We start from the raw sequence: 25912 nt of genomic DNA, 5'->3' as shown, positions 1-25912 counted from the left end.
TTGCTCTGAGCCTCAGTTTTCATATCTGTAAGATGGGAGAAAACTTCATCTCTGCAGCTTGTCAGGAGGATGAGGCAGGACAGTGGGAGCCTGGGCTGCTGTGGGGGCCCACCCATAACCCCCCTTCTTCAAAGCCCTCCCTCAGGATTCCCTGCCCTGCCTGCGGTAAAGGACCTCTTGGGGTCCACCAGCTCTGGTCTGCCCCTGCTCTCACCTTAGGATGAGCATGAAGGAGGGTGTGTGGGTGATGCAGGCCAGAGCTGCACTCAGGCCGATCAGGAGCATGAAGGGCAGCACCAGGTGGCTGCAGGCTGAGTCGCAGGAGCCTGCGGACACAGTGCCGTCCCCCACCACGCAGCTGCAGTTGGTGTAGAGAACCTGGGGCGGAAGAGAAGAAAGAGCCTTCAGGAACATCCGGGGCCAGCAGCTAGCCAAGGGCTTGACGCCCCAGGAGACTGGTGAGAGACCCAAGAGCACCAACTGGCTGAGTTAGAGCTGACATGAGGATTTCTGACCCCCTGGCCGAGTCAGGGTGGCTGAGCAGCCAGGCAGGTGCCCAGACTCAGGCCACCTGCACCCAAATGGGCTGGGCCTGGGCTGCGGCTATGGGGGAGAGGGAAGTGGAAAGGAGAGACAGGGGAGGCCTAGAGGAGCACCACCCCCAATACCGCACATGTACACACTCACACATTTACACACACTGTCACACACACTTTTGCAAGGTCACACATATACACACACAGTCATACATGTGCAAGGTCACACACATGTACATATTTGCACACATACCACACATGCACAGCCAACAATCACAAACATGTTTACATATATTTGCATGCACGCGTTTACAGGTACACACAGATACCACACATATGCACTCATGCATACACATTTACACATGCATGCTCATGCAGATACACATACATTTACACATATATGCTCACCATATATACATATATACATTCACATTCACATACCATAGGCACACATATGCACACCGTACAGAGTGAGGCAAAGATGTGTTTACAGTTGTTGGTACAGAGTATAATTATTGATAAATAAAAATACAAGAACAGATTGTTTTGTATACTCGCAACTCTAAACCTCCTTTTGCCCTACCCAGTGTACACATACACACTCACATACAAACACACCCACACGCCACGACACATACACCTCACTCACACAAACACACAAACTCATCTTCTACTGGGCGATGTCAGATGTTCCAAATTCCTGACCAGATGTGCAAGGAATCAAAACAAGAAAGAGTCTTGGGGAAGGAACTCAGATTTTTCAACTGTGTTCCCCACTTTCTGCTTCACTGAGGCCTTCCAGGGTGTCGGGCTTCACAGTGGACCCTCAAGGAGAGACGGAAGCCCAGGATGGAGACACATCGTCTGCACTGCGGGAGGCCTGGTTCAGCAGGTGAGGGCCAAGGAAGGCTTTACTGGAGGGGGCTGTTGGACTTGGGTCTCGAGGAAGGAGAGTTTGCCCAGAGGAAGAGTGCCCCAAGGAAGAGTAGGATGAGCACACGGAGGGACAAATGTAAAATCACCGAGGAACGAAAGACCCAGCAACTCTTCCTTCTGCCCAGAAGCGGAGTGCAGGCGTGCGCGCAGCAGAGGGCAGCGGGGGAGGCGAGGGTGCACTGGGGTGACATCGTGACAGAGGAGCCTGGACTGCTGTCGCCAGAGACACAGTGGACCAGGTGCCCTGCCAATTGTCCTGCTGGCAACAACCTAACATACTGGATGCGGTGCTGGATGTATGGCCCTGAGTGCACCCACAAGCTGGCAGAAAGTAAAAAGGCTGAGCACACAGGCTGGAGCCCAGAACAATTGAGCAGACTCCTGAAACCAGCTTCGGCCCTAGAATCTTGTGCAATGGAATGCAGCCTTCTGAGGTTTGGGGGCTTTGGGGCCAGAGTCCAGGCCCTCCCTCCTGCCAGGGTGAAAAATCTGACAGGAGGCTCCCAGAAAACTGTGACCCCTTGAAGTACTGAAGTATGAATGAAGGCTGACTTCTTCCAAGCTGCCAAGAAATGCCCCGGGCTGGCTAAGGGTGTGTTTGATTGCATTCCCACCTTCCAGGTGGCCTGGAAAACCTCTGGCCAAAGATTCTTAGAGAAGTGGTCTAGACTGACAGTGCCCTCAGGTGCCTGACTAGAGCAAATCCAAGCCAGGAAGCCTTGCTTTCTCTTTCTTTTTCAAAATTTTATTTATTTTTAGAGAGAGGGGAAGGGAGGGAGAAAGAGAGGGAAAGAGACATCGGTGTGTGATTGCCTCTCATGCACCCCCTACTGAGGACCTGGCCCGAAATCCAGGCATGTGCCCTGCCAGGAATCGAATCTGTGACCCTTTGATTTGCAGGCTGGCCTTCAATCCACTGAGCCACACCAGGCAGGGCAGGTTTTTCTTTTGTTGCCCATATATCAGTTTCCTGACCAGTGTACCTCAGACCAGTGTGCCTCAGGGACCCTCGGGCTTCAGCTGGGAGGCATGTGTGCAGGGATTGACCCCAGTGCGGCCTGGCTGGCTGGCCGGGGGCAGCTGGAACTCTCTGGGCCTCTCGCCTTCAGCCCTGGCAATCTCGGATACTTCCCAAAGGGAAAAGCTGTGGGAAGCCCTGAGGTGGATTGCTGGGAGCCTTGGAAAGATTCTAAGCACGGGAGAGAAAGGATGTGATGGTACGAAAGCCGCTCTGGCAGCTGCAAGGGAAGCGGTGGAGAAAAGGGTGCTGGTGTGAGAGAGAGAGCGAGGGCACCTAGGATTCAGCCTCGGGTGGGTGGGTAGGACCCCCGCTCTTCCCACCGCTCTGCAGAGCTCCTGTGCGTGACAAGGCCACGGCGCCACGTGTGTGACCTCCTGAGCACGCAGCATTTGCACCTTCACCTACAGGCTGAGCAACCCGCTGGGTGGCAGATGCACTAGAGGAACAGGAGGGTGGAGACATGAGCCAGGGCAAGGCTGCTGGAAGGGAAACGCCCTGCCTGTTCCTTTTCTGAGAGGCTGGGATGGACACAACAGCTAGGCCTTCCTCTGAAGGATTTTCCCAGGTCTGATTCTATGGCAGAAAGTTCTTCCTGTGAATGATTTCAATCTCTCCATCTGCCTCTGCTTCAGCCCTAGTCCCTGAGCCCTAGATCCCGCCAGCCACCCAGCGAGCCCTTTTCCCAACTTTCCCCTGGTCACTTACTCATTCATAAAAGGTTACTTAGCACAGCTGTGCTGGACACAGACCCACTCATCCCTGGGCCAGGGAGCTCACAGTCGGCCAAGCAGACAGGCTCACCAAGAGACACTCCTAGGCCAGAGCGAGAGTTCCTAAGTGCTGAGCAGGGCTCAGCTGCACCTTCCTCCAAGTGCTATACCAAAAACACAGCCTCTGCGGATGCTTGAGAAAGGGGGCGGGGCTGGGAGGGCAGAGCCCTGGGTTCTAATTCCAGCTCTGGCATTAAGACTCTGGGCAATGCCTGGTCCTTCCTGGGCCTCCATTTCCCATCTGTATAATGGGCATAAACAGTAGTGGCCATTCCTGAGGGCTTAAAACTCCCCAGGCACTAAGTGTTTTTCATGGATTACGTCATGTGGCTCTTCACTTACCATTTAATGAGGTCATCTAGGGAAAGGGTTTCGCTCAGTGCCTGGCAGGTAGTGTGCACTCTCTCCCATCACCTCCATTTTACAGACCAGGAACAGAGACACAGACTAATTTGCCTAAGGGAACAGCGTTGGCTAGAGGCAGAATGGGGATTTGGGATTTGAGCCGTGGCCTGGCCTCGGTGCTAAAGAGCCCATATGTGCAGGGGTGGTACACTGTGCCCTGGAGGATTCTGCCTCAGACACTGGGGCCTAGAGGCTTCTGGAATGGTCTCGGGGAGGTCAAACCAGGTTAGGACAGTGAGTGATAGGAGGCCCCAAAGGCTGGATTGCAATTATTCCGAATGTAAACAGTTTACACAGCTCAGGTGCCGCCTGGCTGACTTCAGAAGCACAGGCAGCCAGGTGCTGGGCTCTGCCGCAGCCAGTGGGGACCAGGCCTCTCCCTGGAGGAGCTGCAGGCTCAGATGCGGATGCCAAGTAGGACACAGCAGCAGGTGGGGGACTCTGGAGAGAGGGAGGTGTTGTCATAACAACAGTCCTGACACTGCAAGCCCCCCCCACACATGCTTTACAACCTGGGGGCTGGATACTGTTCCCATTTGTCATCGGGTGGGACTGAGGAGAAAGGGGAAGAGGAGGTGGCCAGTCTCAGTGGCCTCTCTAATGTTCACACAGAATGCAGGACTGCTGGCCACGCTGCCCCCTTTCCCACCCTGAGAGTTCCTGGAGGGCAGGGCCCCTGGCTCTGGGTCCTGGGCCCACGGGATGGCTGACTGAATGGGCTCCCACTGCAGCCTCTCCTCTGGTCTCCCTGGCTCCTGGCCTGCACTCTGCTCACCTTCCTCCACACTGGGGCCTCCATGTGATCAAACCCAGGTCTCACTCTGTCACTCCCCTGCTTAAAAGTCATCAAAATCTCCCCATGCTCTCTGCATAAATTCCCCCTTGAGATCGCACACTGCTGGCCCTTCTTGATCTGGGCCTTGCTTTTCCTCCACGAACCCTAGCTTTGTCTCCAGCAAGTTCTTTGCAGTTTCACGAAACGCTATATATATATATATATATAGTGTGTGTGTGTGTGTGTGTGTGTGTGCATGCCATGTAACTCTCTGCTTCTGCTCCTCCCCCTGCCTGGAAAGCCCTCCCCTAGTTTACCTACTCACCCTTGAAGCCTCTGGGACCCTCCCACGTGGTCTGTATCTCCTTCCATTCTCATCTGCATTTGTGGGGCCCACTTCTCCTGCCCAGCAGCACCCCTGAGCTCTTTCCCTTTGCATCTCTCCTGCATAGACAGCTGGGGCCAGATCTGTTCGCCTCTGTGTTCTGGGCACTGGCACGTGGCTGGGCCCAAGCTGGCGATAAAAGCTTATTGAGAGAATAACATTCTACACCTGCCAGCAGAAGGAGACAGACAGAGAGCCAGAGAGTGCGAATGTTCGGAATGGGAGAGTGTGACCGGCACGCAGGGACAGAGAAGGGCAGAGCCCATGAGAGGCAGAGGGAGCACCTGGAGGCCTGACCCACCTGGCTTTTGTCCGGAGCCTCCTGGACCACCCGCTTGGCGCAGCCTGCATGACAGGGCGTGAGGAACTCCACACGGGTGCTGGTGTCGCAGACGGGGTTAAAGTCGTCTGTCGGGCAGGAGCAGGGTTCCATGCAGCCTGGAAAGAGCTCCAGCCCCAGCTGGGCACTGCCAGGAGAGAGGCCAGAAGGGTTGGCCTGGCTCTGCCTCCCTCGGGCCAGGAGCCGGACGCAGCCCAGCCCCCAGCCTGGCTCCCCACCCGAAAGAGCAGTGGCCAGCTCTCCTGATGGGGGGGGGGGGGGGGGGGGGGGGGCGGAGCGGAGTCTGGACCAGACGCCTCTGAGGCCCCTTCCAGCCCCACGAGCCTATGGCTGTCTGAACTGCTTCTGTGACCATCTCGGCCCCTCGGTGGCCCTTCTTCAAGGAGCATAAGATAAATCCCTCCCAGAAACTAGTCCCCAGTGGAAAGTGTCTTTTTTCTCAACACAGATGGATCACTTCTTTTTCTTGGGGAATCTGAGCTGTGTGTGTGGAACTCAGGATCTCCGACTAGCTCTGCGGTCTCTGACCCGCTCCTGCCTCTCTCTGGGCCTCAGTTTCTCTGCCTGTCACCTCAGCCGGGGTCCCCCACCCCATCATCCTCCTTCAGTCTCATGACCCCTCGCTCACTGTCACTACCCTGTCACTGTGTCTAGGGCACATTTTTGTCCCACCTGCCTTCCTTCTGAGATCCTGCCCCCCAAATCCCGGGAGAGCCCCCACCTCAGTCAGCCAGGGCAAAGGTGGGCAGGAGATCAGAAGAGAGGGTGAGTCCCAGCGGCAGGTCACCCTGGGAGGGACGGAGGTGCCCTGGGTCTCAGAATTCGACCTGGCTTCATAGCTTGAAGCGAGAAAGTCTGCCAGGTGGTGGAGCCAATGGCCCAGAGGGTGGTGCCTCAGGCCTGGGGTGGGTGTGCACTGGGCCCAGGCCCAGTGGCAGGCCTGGCCAGCTCTGGGAAATCTCGTTTCCTTGGAGAGGGGAGCCAGCAGGGGCTGGGGAGGCAGCTGGGATGACAGCTGAAACGGCCTGTAGCCAGAGTGGGGGTGGGCAGGTGGAACAAAGGCGAGCTTGCTCCCTCCCAGAGGTGGGGTCTCCATCTGAGTGGGGAGGGAGACCAGGGGCCAGCGCAGGCCTCGCCTCCTTTCTCCTGCCCGGCGTGGGTCTGACACTGTGTCCCACAGGAGGCGGAACAGATTGGCACTATCTGAGGGGAGGGCCCATCGGGTGGCGCCAGGGACCTCTGCCCAGGTTGGTGGCACCAGGGACNCAGTGGCAGGCCTGGCCAGCTCTGGGAAATCTCGTTTCCTTGGAGAGGGGAGCCAGCAGGGGCTGGGGAGGCAGCTGGGATGACAGCTGAAACGGCCTGTAGCCAGAGTCGGGGGTGGGCAGGTGGAACAAAGGCGAGCTTGCTCCCTCCCAGAGGTGAGGTCTCCATCTGAGTGGGGAGGGAGACCAGGGGCCAGCGCAGGCCTCGCCTCCTTTCTCCTGCCCGGCGTGGGTCTGACACTGTGTCCCACAGGATGCGGAACAGATTGGCACTATCTGAGGGGAGGGCCCATCGGGTGGCGCCAGGGACCTCTGCCCAGGTTGGTGGCACCAGGGACCTCTGCCCAGGTTGTGGCCCTTCTCAGAGCCCCCTGCCTGCAGCTGGAAGACTGCGTGGGTGAGACCCGGGGCCCCTTGCTGCTGCGGGGACAGCCCTGGCTCCAGGCGACCCTGGCTGCGTGACTTCCCCTTGCTGGGCCATGCTGTCCTTGTCTGTGGAATGGGGATGATGGCAGGACCCTCTTTCAGAGATCCCATGAAGGTCCAATGAGGAATAGGAGAAAAGTCGGGTGGGGCATTGGGTGAAGGGCAGACCTCTGCTCTCGGCAGCTCTTGGTACTGTTAGTGAGACCCCAGGCTGAGAACCTCTGCTCGGTTTGTTCTGTGGGTCCTGAAAGGCATCTTCAATGAAACGGGGCCCAAAGTTCAGTGAGTGAATTGCAAGAACACAGATGTGAACATGGATGAAATGAGATGTCAGGGTCAAGGTGAGAGGGAGAAGAAAAGAGAAATAGGGCATGTGGTATATAGGCTGACTTTTTGGAAAACAGTGGTAACATAGCCATTTACTTTCTATTCCAAAAGCCAGTTCAAGGCCGTGGCGTCATCCTTAGACCGAGGGCCCGGCAGAGGCCCGCTGCAGCACCGAGGACAGGGCTGCACACAGAAGGCCCTGCCCTGGGCAGCAGCGATGCCTCCCTAGGGGAGAAGGAGAAGGAACAGAAGGAGGGAAGGGGGGAAGGAGATTCGGACAGGTCCGTGAGGTGGGACCTGGGAGGCCAGGGCTGAGCACTTCTGGAACCTGAGCCAGGCCCCCACCCCGACCCCTACCCCATCCCACAGGAGGAGCCCCAGGTGCAGAAAGCTGGGGAATTCTAGCTGGGTGCTGGGCCAGCCTAAGCCTGGAGCAGTTCCCAGGAAAAATGAAATCATTCTGGAGAAGAGGCCTCAACGTAACTTCCCATACCCTTTCCAAGATGCTCCCAAGGGGAGAAGGTATGTGTGGGGGTGGGGAGGTGTGGGCAAGGGAAGGGAGATAGGCATCAGAGGCTTTCCTACTTGGGGTGGAGGCAGGCACTGCCCCACATAGGTGGAAAAGTAATTCTGGAATTTTAGGGTTAGGGAACAACAGAATTTAGCTCCCAGGCTCTGCAAACCAAGAATCTCCGAGGTCTCCAGGCCAATCCCTTCCCAGAGCAGGAGTCCTCCCTGCAGTGTCCCTGATAAGCCCCCCAGGGAGGGAGAGCCTGCTCCCTCCTTCCTTAGGCTGAGCTGGGCTCAGCCCCTGCGATGCGCCCCACCTCCACTGGCACTCGGGGCTCGCTCTGGAGGTGCTGTGCCTGCAAGTGGCTGTGCCCAGACCGAGCCTCCACCCTTCCCCAAGCTGGAGCTGTCCTGCAGGCCAAGTTCCTTCCACCCCTGCCCCTTCCCCTGCTCAGGCCTGACATCTTCACTGGAGAGACAAGTCCCACTGCTCACAATGGGGAGGGGAGGAGACAGGGCTACAGGGGAAGTGAGATTTTGAAGTACCCTGCTGACCTGGCCTTGTCTGGGCTGCCCTCCTTCCCTGTCCCACCCTCTCCCATGCTTTTGCTCACATGCGCCCTCTCTCTCTTACACTCACCCAGGCTGGTGGATGACGCCTGCGATGTGGTGAGTAGGGCAGCCCATGAAGAAGAGGGGCAGGCTGAGAAGTAGGCAGGACAGCATCCCCAGCACGCAAAGGACACTGCAGTGCATGGGGCCCAGGTGGAGGCGCTTGACCAGGATGCCCCCCACTACGATGCCCACGATGGCCGAGGGGAAGGAGAAGCAGCCAATGAGGACGTTGGCGTAGGATGCTGTGACGGAAAACTGGCGCTCCAGGAACTTCGGCAGGAAGGTGGCCATGCCCGCCGCCATGGATGACAGGCACACCTGGGACAGGACCACCAGCAGGAAGATGGGGTGGCGCAGGGTTCGCAGCAGCACGCCGGGGAAGACTGTGGGGCAAACGGGGGGAGGTCAGAGCGGGCAGCCGCACCGGTCGCTTCTGTTCCCTCCTTGTGCCCTGTCCATTGAAACTGTCCCTTTCCTCCCATCCCATCCATGTGATTCTGTCACACTCAGTTCTATCTGATTTCACCTGACTCCTTTCCATCGAAGTCTATTTTATTTTCGAAATTCTGTTTCATTCTGTTCCATTGAGTTAGACTGCATTTTATTCAATTGTGTTTCTTTCCTTTGTATTCTGTTCAGAATTCTATTCCACTTCCTTCTATTCTGTCCCACCCTATCTGATTCTGTTTGGCTCATGCCATCCCATTTCGCTTCATGTCTTCTGTCCTACTTACTCATCTCTTCTTCTTTGTTTTCAGCCAGCTTTTCCCACCCCACCGTGCTACAGCTCCTTCCAAGCAACCCAGGCCTTTGTCTTCCTTCCGTGTCCCCAACAGGGGCTACGTCCCCTCCCCTGCTCTCCCCATTCATAGTTCACTTTTCTCCACAGCACTTCACCTAACACACCACACACTTGACTCATTTGGCCATTTTTTGGCCTCACCACCACAATGCCACCTTCATTGAGAGCAGGGCTTTTTGTCTGTTGTGTCACTTGCTGAGTGTCCAGAGCCGGGGGCACAGCAAGCACTCAACTGAAGTTTATGGGATGAAGGAGGGAACAAATGCATGGACACATAGATGAATGTGTGATCAAATACCCAAATGTTAGGGCATCATCTAGACCTCAAGATCAGGTGAAAGCTGAGCAGTCTGGCCGCTGGGTGGCTTCCTGGAGGTGGGCAGGGCTGGGCAGAGGTGGGGTCTGAGGACTGGGAAGACCTGGAGAGACTGGGCAGGAAGAAAAAGGACTTCCTAACAGGGGCACAGCAGGGGCAGCTGCAGAGAGACAAGGAGAGAAGTGACGACCTCCCCGGGCTCTTCCTGGCTCCCAGACTGTGCAAGGCTGCTCAACGGAAGGGTGCGCAACACGGGGTAAGTCCCGAGCTCTGGGCTTCAGGCCCTTCATCAGCAGGGGCAGCCAAGGTGCCAGCCAGGAGTGCTTCTGTTCTGACATGTGTGACGCTCTCCGCCACCACCAACAGAGGACGTCGCACAGAAGGGGTGTGGGCAGAGGAGGGAAGGCCTTTCTAAGAAGCGATGGCAGAGGAGCCAGCTGCTTGCCAGGCTGGCCGGGTCGGGGAAGCGGCCGTGGGGCTGCTCCTGCAGCAGCAGGGCCAGGGCCGCTGTCCTGGGAGACCTGTGCCTGTCCTCAGAGCACGGCCAGAGCCAAGCCAGCTGGCTCCTTAGCTCCTGGGTGGGGCGTGGAGCTGTTTTCTTGGGATAAAAAGTCCAGGCAGGGTAGGTGGGAGCTGAGGCTATAGAATTCCCCCTTCTTCATGTCCCAGGCCTGCTTCCTGTCCCTAGTCTCTTGTCACACACATGGTGCATTCAGCCAGGATTTGAAGCAGGGAGCTGTGACACCAGGCCTTCACCCCAGGTCACTGCCCCAGTCTCCCTCCCTCCCTCCCTCCCTCCATGAGCTGCCCTGTCCAAGATCGACCTGGGCCTGGCCCAAGCTGCACAGGTGCCCTCATTGTACAGGTGGTGGGACTCACCCAAGTTCACTTCCAGAGGCTGGAGCAAGGCCAGAAGTTTTCAGGAGTTTCCTGACTCCTAGTGTAAGGGCCATTCCTCCTTCTATCCCTCCAACCCACATTCCTGGGCCTCTGGCTGCCTGATTCCGTCCATTAATTGTTTCCACCCTGTTCTCTGTGTTATGCTCCCTGTAGTGCAGTCTGCACCCATTCTGTATCTCCAGGCCTGCAGCCTGTCCCTGGAACAGGTGGAAAGCTCTTGGAGGGCAGGGCTGAGCCTTTCACTTAGACAGAGATACCTGAAGGGAAACTTCAGGGTCCATCTCCAGCTCAGTGGCATGTCTTCACTAGACAGGGGCTTCCTTTAGCTTAGCACAGCGTCTCCCTCCACAGACAAGCCAGGGCCTCTCACCTCAGAGACAAACCCCCCCCGCCCCCCTGCCCATCAGACAGGAGCGTCCTCCTCCAGCACAGAGGCCAGGTCTCCTCTGTTAGACCCGGCAGGTTCTCCTTCCACTCAGGGACTGTGTATCTTCCATTGAACAGAGACCTGGCCCAGCATAGACACTTAGCTCTCCCCTCAACCAGGGCCTCTCCCAGCTCAGGGGCTACGTCTCCCCTATCAGACAGGGGCCTTCCTTCGCTCAGGGACTGTCTTCCTCTGGAAGAGTTCCCAGGCGGTCAAGGCCAAGCCTCAGGATCAGACTGGTCCCTCTGGAGCTCAGCAGAAAGCCCAGCAGCCAGGTTGGCTGAGCAGCCACAGGGTTTGTGGCCGGCACTGCCTCAGTTTTCTCTAAGCTCATGTAGAAATTGAAACTACTGGAGACTAACTGGCCCAGGACACCCACTCCAGGGTTCAGTTTCAGCAGCTGGTTCCAGCTTCCATTTGGGCAGGAGCCAGAGGAGTGATTAATAAGCTCGTCCACAGAGCTGCATGCCAGAGCCCTCCAGCAGCAGAGGGCGGTCAGGGAGTCTGAACCCCTATGTCTAGGCTTAGCTCTGGGGGGTCCACTCCCACTTTCCCTGGGGTTGCTGGAGAACTGGGAGCTAGATTACCGGTATCTCAACATCATATCTTAGGAAACACTGACCAAACATTGGGCTTAATTAACTTCCTGTTACAAAAGACCTCAGTGAGGACTAAACCCTGTGGTTATCATCCCCTTAAACCACAGGCAGTTCAATCAGCTGTCCCAGGCACATCAGAATAACAACAGGAGGGCAGGAGTGATCATTGAAATAATAATTACAGCTTCTATAAGTACAGTTTTTAAAAATAATCTACAAAGGGCTTTCCATTCACCACCTCATTTGATTTTCTAGTGATCCTTGAGAGAGGCATAACAAGGATGAGAGATCCACCTTTCAGGTGAGGAAGCTCAGGTAGGGGGTGAAAAAAACTTCCATAAGGTTACATGCTTGTCAGTGCTGGGAGCGGGCCACTAACCGAGGCCTCTGGCTTCTCGCCCAGGGCTGTACAGGAGCCTGGCTCACAGTAGGCAGTCAGTGGTCCTGGGATCAGAGTCTTTGGGAAAGGGACAGCCTGCTTACAACGAGGACCCTGGTCACCCATCAGCTGAGTTCAGAGTCTCAGGATCAGAGTGATCACTGAGTGCACCCCGCACAGCACAGACGGGGAAACCAAGACCCAGAGAGGAACAATTACCCGGGTCCAAAGTCCAAGTTTCTGTTCTTTAGCCCAGAGCTCCTTCTCCACATATCACAGTCCAGGAATTGAATGCATGTTTACTGAGAGCCTTGTGTTTGTAGGCTCAGTGGGAGCTGAGAGAAGGGTCACAGATGAGTCAGAAGAGGCGCTGGCCTTCAGGAGCTCCCTGCTTGGGGGAGGGGCTGGACGAGTACACAGCACAGATCTGAGCTGATCTAGCAGCCCCTAAGCATTCAGAGGATTGAGACAGGGAGAGCCAGGCTGGGTGGGCAGAGGAGAGAAGTGGCATTTGATTTTGACCTAGAGGGACAAGGAATATTTTTTAATCCTCACCCAAGGATATGTTTATTGATTTTAGAGAGAGGAGGTGGGGGAGAGAGAGAGAAACATCCATCGGTTGCCTCCCGAATGCATCTGGACCAGAGATCAAACCCAGAACCTAGGTATAGAACCCTCAATCTTTTGGTGTACGAGATGATGTTCCAACCAGCCGAGCCACCCGGCCAGGGTAACAAGGGAGATTCTGATGGATAGCAATAAGAAATGATGTTCCAAGCAGAGGGGGTCATATGATCAAAAGCTTACAAGGAGTCTATGGTGTTCATGGAGGACCTATAGGGACGGAAGACGAATAAGAAAGGCAGGAATGGGCTAGATCCCGTGCAGTCTCAAACACCCCTCCACCTCTGCGACCCACAGTCCGGCCTGCGCTCACCCACCTTTGATGAACTGGACCACAGTCAGGTCTGGTGCAAGCTGGGCTAGGCCACCGCGCTTCTTCCGGGACTGCTCAGGGCTCTGCTCAGAGGGGGAGCCTTCACCCTGAGAAGACACAACCGTGGGCAGTCGGCTGGATGAAACATTCTGCTCACAGACGCTTGTGGGTGGGGAAGGGAACTCTGGGAGTGGAGAGGTGGGGGCCTGCCACCTCCTCGGGGGCAATTGGGGCAACAGTGCTCCATTTGTTCTTGGCCTGAAGGCACTTAACGAGTGGGTTTCCTTTTCTAAGAAAACAGATTTTATTGCCCAGCAATTAAAAGTATTCAAACACATAATTTCTACATAATTTATAGCAAGGTGATCAATATTCAATAAAATATTAATTTCCATCATGTACTTCAGTGCATGTCGTCTTCACCGATTCTTTATTTTTCCTTCCAAAATGCCCCATGCCACACCTCTGAGGCAATGGAGAATTTTCAGCACCACAGCTAAGAACTTGATGGAAGTTCAAGTCACCTCTGTGCTGGCTACACGCAGTTGTGTGCCTAGTGCTTTAGTCATCCTCTGATGAGTTTTTGGAAACATTCATCACGACAGGTGGTTTTAAAAGAAAGGCTAGAATTCCAGTGGCTCCCTTTCGTCATTGCCATTCACATCACGGTAATCACCAGCATCACCGAAAATTATCGCCATAACTACCACCATCATTGTTATTCCCATCGCCTTCAAATCACTCCATTTGCACCACCCATTTCATCAGGAATAAGCAACCCATATTGTCCTTACTATTATCATTATCTTTGTCATCGTCACCCACCACCAGCACAATTATTATCATTGTCACTGTCACCTGACATAATGACATTTTGACTGTAAGAACCACCGACATCGTCATCAGTGTTCCGGACACCATCATTACCCCCGCTGCTGTCCTTACACCATCAGCATCACCAACCTCTGCCCCAGGTTAACGCCACACTGCTCTCATCAGTTACTGTCACTCGTGGGGTATCATCACTTGCAAAGTCACCATAAGCAAGAGCCTCCAGTGAGCTGTGCCTTCCTAGAGGTTGGGATGGTTTGAGTCCACAGGCTTGTCTGTCCTGCACTGTCTGCTGTGAGTGGAAGAGGACGGGCTTGGCGGAAGTGAGAGGCAATGGCCCATCTCCTCCTGCTGGGTGAGTCAGGCCACACTCAGGGTTGCTCAGTGCTACCGCCTCACCACTCAGAAACTCACGGTCACCCTGGGGCAGGACTCTCCAGGTTTGCATTGGTGGCCACCATGCAAACGTGCCTGAGAGGTCTTTTATTCTGGGAAGAAAAAGACTTTGGGGACACAATGACTGTCTCCTGTCAGAAAGAAAGGAGGAAATGATGGCAATGATTAGTGGTTACTAAGCACCTATCACAAGCCCAGTGCATTACCTCACTGAGACCTCACCACAACCTTCTGGAGGAGATACTACTATAATCCCTATTTTCTGGGGATAAATTGAGACCCAGAGAAAGGAGGTAACTTGCATGGCCACACAACTTGCAAGGAGTCTGGCTGGGATTTGAACTCAATTTGACTCCAGAGCCGCTATGCGCTTAGCTGGTTCACCCTGAGGGCAGGGGGCTGGGGGAGGTGGGAACCAAGGTCACGGAGGCCTAGCTATTCCACCCGCCTTCCTCTAATACATTTTTATGCAGGCGTTATTGTGCACATTTTTTAGATGAGGAAACTAAATCTTGGAGAAGTTGCTGCTGGCACAGGGTCATTTGAACATGAAGTGAATGAATGGGTCTCATTTGACTACATTTCTCTATGCACCTAAGACCAGAATTAGAAGCAGTAAGTTCTTTGGAGGAAGACTACAGCCCAATGCACAGAACACTTCGATGAGCCCTTCCTGAGAGGGAGGGAGTTCCCCATCACTAAGAGGGAGAAAGCGGAGGCTGACTTCTCCCTGGTCATGGGGGAGAGAAGGTTGGGCTGGAAAACATGTGGGGGCCCTCTGGTTCTGCTTCTTATGGAAAGAAAAAAGGGGAGCTTCTGTAATAAAACTGACAGGCCCAGTGAAGGTAAGTCACCTCACAGGGCGATCTGATCACAAATTCCTAACTGGGCAGGTCATGTGGTTAGTCCTGCCCAGGCCTGTAACTTTTTTAGTAAAAGGTTACCTTTGCCTTAAGCCAGCCTTGTCCATTGTTCGTGCGTTTCTGGGTTAACACGCCTTTGCAAAGCCAGAATAGTCCTTTCTCAGACGCTTTGGAGACGTCCTCAGGGGAAAAGGCAATCTTGTTACTTACTCTGCACCTTGCTTTCCCATCTTCCTGTAATCTTCCCTACCTTGCTCCCTAATTCCAAATGTATTTCTAAAACTGCAGAACTGTCGTTCTCCACGGCACTGAGGTCTTGCTTTCCAGCAGCTGTCATCAGGTTGGCTCCAATAGGTTTCGCTGTTTCTCACGGTGACACTCCTCTCTTCCCACGGAGCCTCTGTCCCCACAGGCCTCACCTGGCCTGTGACTTTCTCCTCCCTTTCTCACCATTTTCATTTTTAAGGGAACCTCTGGAGGCAAATGCTGGACTTCCCCATGTATCAGAAGCTCCTGCCGCCCCCACCCCCAGGGGTACACTGTTCTGACCTTCCGCCTGGCTCCCTGGTGCTCGGCTCAAGGCTCTGGCCTCGCCCAGCAGGGAGCCCCAGCATCGAAATTCATTCAAACATCAATTTCTGTATGTTTTTCCCTCTTGGGCGTTTCCCTTTCTTCTCTCTCTCTCTTTTTTATTTCAGTAGGTAGCAAGGGTTCTGGGTTTCCTGGCTTCAGGGGAAGTTGGTGGCAATGATACAGATTCGCTGGGGAGAAGTAGGAAGGGACTGTAGGAGGAGGTTGCCTGAGGCAATGATAGACAGCCTAGGACAGGACTGGCTGAGCAGCTGAATGCCTCCAGAGCGCATGGAATTATGGGCAAGAAGATTTGAGAAAAAGAAGGGCTGTTGGTGGGGTGCAAGGTCTCTCTGGCTCTCGGGCTCCCTTCCCCCAGGATGCCTGGGTGGATGATGGTGCTGCAGCCGCCTGCATTTCCCAACAGACAGTATTCTGGATGGGGAGGAACTTCAGGCACAGCTTAGGATCAGGCTGGCCTGGCACAGGGAGGCAGGTTCATTCTTTAGCTGTTCTAGAGGGGACAGGGTCTGAGGCAGAAGCCTGCCGTTCTCCCAAAATTGTGTAGCTTTTGTATATTATGTTGCTCAAGTTTGTAAACTAACCCTATAAACTAACCTCCCAGAGATAAGATAAAACTAACGGGGGGAAATGATAGGAGAACTCAGGTGTTAGAGAGTTTAGCCTTAATCAGTAAGCTTAAGTGACTAATGCATGCGGAAAGCTGTCATTCCAAAATTGTGAAGTTTTGAATAAACACTCCTTTTCCTTTTCAACAAACCTTTGCTTCTGGGATTTTGCCTAGAGGCTGGGCAGCAGGACCCTCCCAATTGCTGTTTGGTAATAGCAAGAAGGAAAATATTCCTCAGCTGCCATATTTTCCTTCCCTGCATTTGTTCCCAAAGGTTTTGTCCATTGAAACATTTTGTGGGGTGTTGTGGGGGGCGGTGCACAGAGAGGGGACAGCCTCTGAGATGGGGGTGCAGAGGGGTGGGGCCCGAGCAGTCTGTGGGTTCCATGAGCAGAGAGAGCCACCTCGCCTAGGAGACTGCCGAAGGAGGCAGTTCACCTTGAGGGGCAGGCTACAGGCTGGCCGGGAATACTGGGCTCCCTTGTTCTCAGTTACACCAAACTCCCATGGGCCAAGCATGCTGTGGGAGACCACATATGCTGGGACGAATTTATCCTGCTGCCTTTTGGGTCAGGGTGGGTCCTCCCTGGTGCCTGGGCACCCTATAAAACCTCAGGACCTTTGCTTCACCCTGGGGGAGGGGCCCTGAGAAAGGCCGAGGTTGAATTTCTTGTTGCTCTTGCAGGATGGGCATTAAGTGGATTTGCAGAGACACTAAAGAACTGTTTATCTCTCACACACTTGCGTCTGAGTCAAACCTTGTTCATTGTCTCTCCCCTGCTGGCCTCTGAGATCTACAGGAGCGGGGACCATGTTTACCTTGTTTTCTGTCAAAACTCTGGTGTTAGCCCAGGGTCTGGGGCAAACTAATCTGACATCTATCTACAGAAAGAAGAAATGCAAGAACTGGCTCCCACGGACAGTGGGTGCAGCTAATGCCAGGCTCTTGGAAGAAACACGACAATACCAATGGGAGATACCGTCATGCTGCAAGCAAGCTCTTAGACTGCTGCTGGCTCGGCGTGGGGCAGAGGGCCCACACTGAGCACCCCAGGGGCCTAGCAGAAGGGAGAGTCCAGGCACGCCAGGCCACTGGCTCTGCATGCCTGCACCTGCTCCATCCTCACGGGGACCTGCAAAGGAAATACACTTAAACCCTCTACACACAAGCGAACAAGCGGCGTGGTTAGGTGACTTGCTCAACATCACACAACTAAAAAGTGGCAGAACTGAGATCTGAGCACAAGCCTGCCTGAGTAGAAAACTCACACTTCATCCGCTAAGCCCAGTGAGTCAGCAGCCCCATTGCAGGCCTGGCGGAGTCAGGAGGCGCCTTTGTGGTATGCTGTGAAGGGGCCCCAAATCCGACCATTCTGTGTTATTTCTCCTGGTGAGGTGCTGAGGGTCTGTTACCCATTTGTGTCTTAGAGCTGTGCTGTGCAAGCCAGCAGCCACCAGCCACACGGGGCCACGGAGCAATGGAAATACGGCTGGGCCCAACTGGGATGCGCCGTAAGTATAAAATACACACTGAATGTCGCGGACTTCGTGTGAAAAAACAAAGAATGGGTAATGTCTCATTTTTAATGTGGACGAAAGGGGCCTCTGTAATAAATCTGACAAGTCCGACCAAATCTTATCATAAATTGCTGACTCGGGAGGTCATAATATCTTCTGTTTTTATTACAAAAGATGTTATTTACTTATCTTTGGAGAGAGAGGAAGAAAGGGAGAGAAACATTGATCAGTGGAGGACCCCAACAAGGGACCCGGCCTGCAATCCAGGAATGTGCCCTGACCGGGAACCGAACTGGTGACCCTTCGGTTCACAGGCTGGGGCTCCATCCACGGAGTCACACCAGCCGGGGCGATAACTTCTTTAGTAAAAGTTTGCCTTTGCCTTAAGCAAGCCCTGTCCACTGCTTTGTTAACACACCTTTGAAAAGCTTTTTTTTTTTTCCAGAGCCCCGGGAAGCATAACTACCCTTAAAGAAGCACATAATTTTGGTAACTATCCTGTAATTGAATCCCTGCCTTGCTTCTCCCTGCGTTTCACCTTCCTTACTTTCCCTCCAGAATTCCAAATGCACAACGGAAGCTACGAAACTCTCCTTCCCCAGAGCATTTGAGACCTCGCTCCTCGGCATTGCCATCAGCTTGGCTCAAATAAACACGTAAAAATTATCTACAGACTTGGAAGTTTCTTATTTGGCATTAATGTCTTTATACTTACGATGTACTAAAATGAGGATATTTTAGAGTAGTGGGTTAAATAAAATATATTACCCAAGTCAACATCTTTTAGCTTTGACTGTGGCTCCTAGAACATTTAGATTTAGCACAGGTGGCCCACATATTCCTTTTGGACATGCTGCCTGGAGAGAACCAGAGTCTCCTGGTCCCATCTCAGTCCCAGACAAGCCCTGAGGCAGCCGTGTGGGAGGGCCACCCCAGCCTGATGGCAGAGTCCTGGGTACCTGAGGGGAGAAGGGTGCTGGGGGTGAGGTGCTGCCCCAGGAATAAGAGTAGGAAGGGCTGTGATAGACTGATAACTCCCCAGCCTTTCTTATCTCTCAGGGGTGGGCTTTCCCTTCGACAGGCAAGATCTTGTGAGTTCCACCCTGAGGCTCCTGGTGCTCAAGTAAACAGTTCAAACAAACATGATGTCCTCCGATGCAGCTGTACAGCCAGCCCTACAGGTTCTACGGGGCACTTTCACTTACACCAGGTCAATTAATTCCCTCAACAACCTGGGGCAGGGGTTATTGATTACTACACCTGTTGAAACTGAGACCCCAGGAGCAGAAACTGAGACCCCAAAGGGGCGCATCACCCAGGGAGAACTTGGCAGAATAGGCTCTCGGACCCAGGATCCCTAGCAGCCCCACCCCGCCCATCTCGCAGTGTGAAAAGGAACCTGGGACTGGAGATGGGAGGGGAGGGACAGACTTTCAGGGGCTGGGGGTTCAGGGAGGCACCTAGGGAGAAGTGAGATTTGAGGTTTGGATAGACAGAGGGCAGAGGTTATGGGAAGCATGGGCGCAGTGAGACAGGCCAGTGAGCCAGGACAGGTGGAAGAAGGAAACCAGGATGGTTAGTTAAATGGCCAATCAGTTTACAGCCATCTAGTAAGTTGCCAAATCCTACCTTCCCTAACCAAGGACACTTAAGAGTGAGTGATTTACACTTCTCCCAACTAGAGGGTAAAATAGCTTAAGTCACCCTACTCAGCGAGATAGATAACAAAAATCCACTCAGTGCCACGTGTGCCCACTGCAGCCCAGGATGGATGAAGTCAGGAGGATAGCCCCCACCCGGGACACCTCACTTTTGGACTATTCTATTCTATTAAGATCCTCCCCTAAGACCTCCCCTAAACTCTCAGCCTTGAAAACCCTAAGAAAAAGCACCCAGCGAACACGTTCCCTCCAGGACACACCTGTGCCTTTCCCTTCCCCCTCCTCTTCCCCGCAGGCAGGTCACCTTTGCCTTTCACTTCCCGAAACTCCAAAGGCCCTTCCTTTGCTTCTGTAACCTGTTTCCTGAGCCTCTGCAGCCCAGCTGGCTCACTTCTACCACCTCCATAACTTTCTAAGTAAACCTTCGCTTATAATTTGAGTTCTTGGCCCTGAATTCTTTGCCAAACTCAAGAACCAAGGTCCAGTTTCGCCGCCAACACCACCGGTAACAATAGCACAGCAAAGGTGTGCAGGAGACAGTCAGTAAACCCACCCAGCTATGGCCAAGGATCTCTGGGGCACAGCTGGGCAGTTTGGAGGGCCGGGCTAGGGGACTCGGGCTTTATTCCACGGGTGCCAGCAACACTGATCATCCCTCGTTCCCATGCCTGTGCTCTCCACGATTTCCGCCCACCAGTCCCAGATCTGTTTGGAGGACTTCTGACTAAGAGTGGGCTCCAGAAACAGGAAATGCGCTTTAGCTCAGAGCAGGGCTTCGAGGACGACCCATCTGGCTGTGGTTTTCCCAGGTCAGCAGCCTGGGCTGAGGGAGCTGGTTAGAATTTCCCCTCTTGGGCCAATGTGCTGACTGTTGCAAGCCTGCAGGACATGGGACACTGTGTGGTCTGGTGTACAGAATGCCCCACTGTTTGTCAGGCCACCAGGGATCTGGGAGCCATCCTCAGAAAAAGTGGATTCCTAAAAGGCTCTGACCTGTGGCTGTGTTCCTCTGCCCCAAGGAGCCAGGGCTGACCCTGTCGAGCGACATGGAACCCTCTGCCAGCCCTCAGCTTCCATGCATTACATGTGGCCATGGAAAGCAGCCACAAGGCAGAGTGCCTGGAGATATGAACTTCTGCAAGGAACTCGACATGCTTCTGGCTTTCTTATAATGAGATTCATGCACCTGGCCCTGCCTCTCTGTTCTTTTGGCTGCCAAAAAGCTCAAAACCAAGAAGAGATTCAGTTACACCAAGCTCATGTATCTTTATGGTCCACACTTTGGTGTTTCTGTCTCGCATTCTGATAAACTTTGCTGTTATTTCTTTTTCCTGCTCCTCGGTCTTGACTGAATGGTTGGGCACAGCTCTGGCTATGCTCTGCCTGGGTCTGAATCCCAGCTTCAACCTCCACTAGCCGTGCGATCTGGGTATTCATGCCGTGTGTAACCCAGCCCTTTGGGGGCACCTCGGAGGTAGTAACCAAACCCACTCAACAGATGGGTTATGAAGTTTAAGTGAGAGAACCCGTAAAGCGCTTCGAGCAGTGATTGGTACAGAATGAGCCATGCGTGCCAGCCCAATTTCCCACTTGTTTACGAGGACTGTGCATATGTTTGGTGAGAGCAGCCTGAAACCTTTTTATGGAACAGAGAGAAGGTAGAATATAGAAAAGCATATAAAAAGAAAATTAGAAACAAAAGGTAAATTTCCCACTATTTTTCCTCTGAAGAGTCGGCCCAGTCAGAGAAAGGGGCTGGGACAAGACCTCCTGGTTACTGAACCTGCTCATCAGGCATTACACCGCCGACCTCACCAGTTGGCCTCATTTCATTCCCACAAAACACTCAAGATGTCGATTTCATGGTCATGCCCATTTTACAGACAGCAGAATTAGTAAGCAGCAGAGCCAGGGCTCACACCGGGCCAGTGTGGCACAGACACGGTGCGTCTAACTCCCACCGAGGTGGGCCTCCCTTGGCCAATGCAGGGCCTCGGCCGGCGCGCTGGCTCTCACGTGGGCCCGTGGGCCACATCAGCTGCCCATCAGCTCTCTTCCTTAGCCTCAGCCTCCTCCTCTGTCAAATGGGGGTATTGAACTAAGAAGTGTTTTTAAGACTGGTTTTTAGTAGCAGAACGCTTTTCCTAATAAAAATCTCACTCAAAAGACTGGAACAAAAACACCTACAAGCAGAACTTGACTGAAGTGCGCATACATGCCTAGGAGATAGAAGGCCCATAGCTTTGCTGGGGGCCACCGCTACTCAGTCTCTTCATGGGGACAGCTTGGGTGCTGTGGGGAGAAGTCTGAAAACCACTTGGGGTTCTGTGGGGAGCATGTCACCCAAAGGGCCCAATAGCCCCCCATGAAGCTCTCCCCCAGGCCAGGGAGAGGAAGCCTCTCCTTAGCCCTTTGGGGCCAAGACCTGGCCTTGTACCTACTGGTGCAGGGAAGGTGCTGCTGGCCAAGCTCTGGGCACAGCCTCCACCGACTCTGGACTTCGGCTTCTTCATCTGGAAGACAGAGGGAGGCTGAACTGAGTGATCCCACAAAACCTTTTACCTTAGAGAGTCCAGATGGGGTGAGGTGGAGTCACAAGGCCTAGAGAAGGCCCAGAGGGCTCTCGGGCCAGTGGAAAGGGGTCTGGAGGGAGTGATACTGGGCACAAGAAAGACCCAAGTCACCTCGGACCTCTTAGAGCGCAAAGTCCCGGGGGACAGGCCCTCCTGGCCAGGCAGACCTCAACAGACCCATCATATACAGCGGGTGTTAAGGGCCATTGCCACTGCCTACTCCTATTGCCGTTCTGGACCACTCTCCTGAAGAAGCACGTTGAGGTTAGTGACTGGGAGACAGTGGATTTCACAAACTCTTTGGCCAAAATTCTAGTCATTTAGAAACGTGAATTTTGGGAATCACACATCATGTGAGTCATAAAATCTGAGAGTAATAGAACACAAGTACTTGAGCAACTCCAACTACTAGAAACACAGAACTTTAAAACCTGCCCGGTTGACTTGCTTGGCATGTCATCTGAAAAAGCGATTTCCCATCAGGGCACATGGCCTGGGTTGCAGGCTCAGTCTCTGGTGGGGGCACATTCGAGAAGCAACCTGTTGATGTCTCTCTCTTTCACATTGATGTTTCTCACCATCTCTTTCTCCCTTCCCCCTCTCTAAAATAAATAAATAAGTAAATGAATAAACAAATACCGTTTCAAAAATAAAAGTAAAATAAAACCATATAATTATAGAATCCCAGATTCTAGGAGATACTCCAGAATAACAGTGGTGCTTAGAGGCTGGGCAGGAGCTGGGGATCTCAACAGAGGAAGCCCTCCCCAGCCACTGACCCAGCCCCTGACCCAGCCCAGAGGGCAGGTTCTCAGAAAGACCTGAGGGTGTGGAGGGCACAAGAGGGGGGCTGGCTGGATGGGGCCCTGCCACCACATGGACAGGTGGGGTCAGACAACCTTCTAGGGAGCCTGTGAGAGACCATCTTTACTCCACAGGCTCTGCAGAACCACCTGCCGGGAATCCTGGGGCTTGACAGGACCTTAGAGATGGGCCGCTTGTAGTCAGGGACACGGAGGCCTGGAGAGAGGTATGATCTGTCGCGGTTCACTCCTAGAACGGTATCTGGCTGGCCACCAGAGCTCTGCAGTAACAGATACAGGGACAGCTCCTGTCTCCTCCTGTGCTCTGTACGGCTGCCCCCACCCCTCATCTCATAGTCTTCTCCGTGGGAACTGTTCATGCTCCCCCTCCCTCAGGCAGAGAACATGAGCTGTCACTCCGTCAAGCCCTGCTGTCTGCCCCTGGCCTTCCTTCACTACCTGAAGGCTCTTTGGGGCAGAGGCTGTGGGATACACCGCTGTGTCCTGCTACCAAAGTGCTCTAGAGACAGGGAGCCATTCAGAGCTTGCCCGGTCTTCTGCCCATTGTACAGACAGGGAGACTGAGGCCACAGACCTTGTATTGTGTGACCTGAGGTCACAACCCTTGTATTACATACCACCATCTCCCAGATAACATTAGAAACTGCACTTCCATCTAGGAGGGCATTTAGGGAAGCCCGGAACCTGGGAGGGGATGCTCGACGGGATTTCAGTAGCCCATTCTTCACTTTGTCCCCCTGCCTGTTCCTACTCCCGGCAGAAGATAAGACATCCCATGTCTGGGGACGTGGACCTTCTGACAGTGGAGTCCACCCAACTGGGCCCTTCCTCCTGGTCCATCCAACTCCCCGTCAGTGGCCTGAGTAGGCTGGGCCAGGTCGAGTAACTGTAAGCAGACACAGTCAAGGTGGCCTCAGGAGGCAGGGGAACAATTCCTCCCACATCAATATTTATTGCCCAAGAGCTGCTGGAAGATCATCATGTTCTCAGCCTTTGCTTCTTTTTTAAGAACCTCTCACCCCTTCCCTCTCCACTCCCCACCCCTGGTGTGCTGGCAGAATGAATGCAGACAGCCAGACAGGTTCACAGCCCGGGAGCCAGGCATCGCAGGGACACAGGTCATAAAATCCGAATCTCTGCATCACAGCAGCTTCAATTCGAGGTGCTACGCATTCTCAGAATCCGAGGTGTTCAGAATACGCTCCAGGAATCTAACCTCAGCATCTCACAGGACAGAACGGAATAGGGAACTGGCTTGCTCTAGGTCATGTGACTGACATGTGGCTGAGCTCAGCACAGACAAATCTGTTCCCCCTATTTCATCCCAAGACCCACGTAGCTGTTTCTGTTCAAATGTAGGACTCAACTTGGAGATTATCCATAAACAGCGATCCAGGTTTTTCCCTGTTATCTATGATCACCCCCAGCTTCTAAGAACACTTCCCCAGGTTCTAGGAATTCTAGCTCTTTCAAAATTTTGGCCTGAGCTAGGCAGAACCGGGAAGGACCCTCTGTGGTTCCAAGCTTTCTTCTTCCCCTCCCAAACTGGTTCCTCTCTAGCGCCTGTCTCCCTCAGCTCTGATCCAGCATCAGCCTAGCCCTTCACTGTCTCTGGGATGTCCCCTAGACAGCAGCCCCCCGGTGTGTGGAGTCTCCCTCCTGGTGGCTCCTGGACTCACTCCCATGCCCCAGCTCACTGCAGGTGCACTGGTTCCTCCCTGTACTGATGACATGCTGCCACCTCAGTCTCCCTGCCTGTAGCCACTCTCTGCACCTCCCCTGTCCATTACAGACCAGTCTCTGCCTCCCGTGTGGTGATAGAGCCACAGGACCCCCTGCTGAGGTTAAAGCTGATAGGCAAGGCTTGTCCTATTCTGGCCCCTGCTGGCTGTCCCAACCTCATTTTCCTTTGGTGCCCCCAAACACACCCCGAGCTTCAGCAGGAGGATGGGAGAGTGAGGCCCCTGGAGCAGCCTGGTCTGGGGTCAGTCAGACTTGGGCTCAAGGCCCAGCCTCTCTAGGCAGAGATTGTTTTAGCCCTTGCCCCTGGGCCCTACTTCCCCTGCTCTAAGAAGGAGACTGTGTGGTATATTATAGCAAACGTTCAAATGCACCAGCAGCCACATTAAATAGAATTATTCTTGCTGCAAAATGTTCAACATGATTTTTATAAGTGTCCTTTGGAAATTAGAACTGCTTAGCAACAACTAATTCAATCTATGCTGGTGATTTTTCAAAAATTACTTTCCTGTGAAATAATTATATATTGTATGTCATACATATGCAAGCCCCTGTCCCAGTCCCTGACAGAGAACACCTAAAACTCTTGTAAGTAAGCATGCTAGAATTTTTCATTCTAACATTTAGTCTCTGACCCTGGTTCTTGACACAGAGCTCCTAAGGTCTCTGGAACTTCCAGAGTGACAGGAGTCTGTTTGGTTTTAAATAGGAGATTTTGGTGGGCTCCTGGGTAAGAGCTGGTCACCAGAAAGACCAAGTTATGATCAGAAGCTGGAAACTCTCAGCCCCATTCCTTCACACTGCAGAGAGGGGACAGTGGCTGGAAGTGGAGATTATGCCTGCGTGATGAAGCTTCCCCATAATATGGGGCTTGGCAGCTTCCAGGTCAGGTCAGGGAGCACAGCCACGTGTCAGTGAGCGGAGCTCCTGCATCAGGGTCCCCCCAGACCTTGCCTATGTATCTCTTCATCTGGCTGTTCATCGGTACCCTTTCTCATATCCTTTATCATGTAATAAACTGGTAAATGTAGCTAAGTGTGCCCTGAGTTCTGTGAACTGACCTAGCAAGCCCCTGAATCCAAGGAGGGCATCGAGGGCAGCTCCTATCGGTAGCCAAGTAGCACAGAAGTTGTGGGTAACCGGGGACCTACTTTTTGTGATTGGCAGTCGTGTGGGGCTGAGCCCTTCACCTGTAGGATCCGATGCTATCTCCAGGTAGATAGTGCCAGGGCAGAGTTACATCACAGGACACCCAGAGGATGTCACAAAAAGTCTGGCCACCGAAGTGTTGTGTGTGTGAGTAGGGAGAAGCCCAGGAGTGCTATGTCTTTACACTCCCATGCTTGGAGAAGGCAAAAAATCTAACACCAATCTTCAGAATATAACAGAATGTGTATGACTATTTAAAAATGGATGATGACTTCTGGCCAAGATGGAGGCATAGGTGGAAATACTATACCTCCTCGCACAACCAAGTTTAAGGACAACAAAGATTTAGACACAAAAGCACAACCAAAACAGGAAGAAAGTTGAACTGTACCGAAGTCTGACAACAATGAACCATTCATCCAGACCAGTAAGAGGGGCGGAGTCGGCAGTGGGCAGAGAGTGTTTCCAGCAGGAAAAGGCGGTGG

General features: G+C 53.5%; 1 protein-coding gene across 5 annotated transcripts in view; it reads right to left on the bottom strand.

The window, feature by feature from the left end:
• Nucleotides 1-25912, bottom strand: part of SLCO2B1 (solute carrier organic anion transporter family member 2B1) — a 63189-nt gene that overhangs the window by 4884 nt on the left and 32393 nt on the right. For 4 of the 5 annotated variants that reach the window (XM_037038401.1, XM_037038402.1, XM_037038403.1 and 1 more), the window contains 4 exons: nt 12676-12778; nt 8337-8694; nt 5130-5298; nt 215-378 (listed from right to left, as the gene is read on the bottom strand). In XM_037038401.1, coding sequence (XP_036894296.1) covers nt 215-378; nt 5130-5298; nt 8337-8694; nt 12676-12778 — 794 coding nt within the window. The remainder of the gene's footprint in view (nt 1-214; nt 379-5129; nt 5299-8336; nt 8695-12675; nt 12779-25912) is intronic. The other variant, XM_037038400.1, reaches the window with a different exon arrangement.

The sequence above is a fragment of the Sturnira hondurensis genome, unplaced genomic scaffold, assembly GCF_014824575.4.
Source record: "Sturnira hondurensis isolate 20B ecotype Veracruz unplaced genomic scaffold, ASM1482457v3 Scaffold0024385, whole genome shotgun sequence".
Taxonomy (NCBI): domain Eukaryota; kingdom Metazoa; phylum Chordata; class Mammalia; order Chiroptera; family Phyllostomidae; genus Sturnira; species Sturnira hondurensis.
This window is presented reverse-complemented; position numbering and strand designations above follow the sequence as displayed.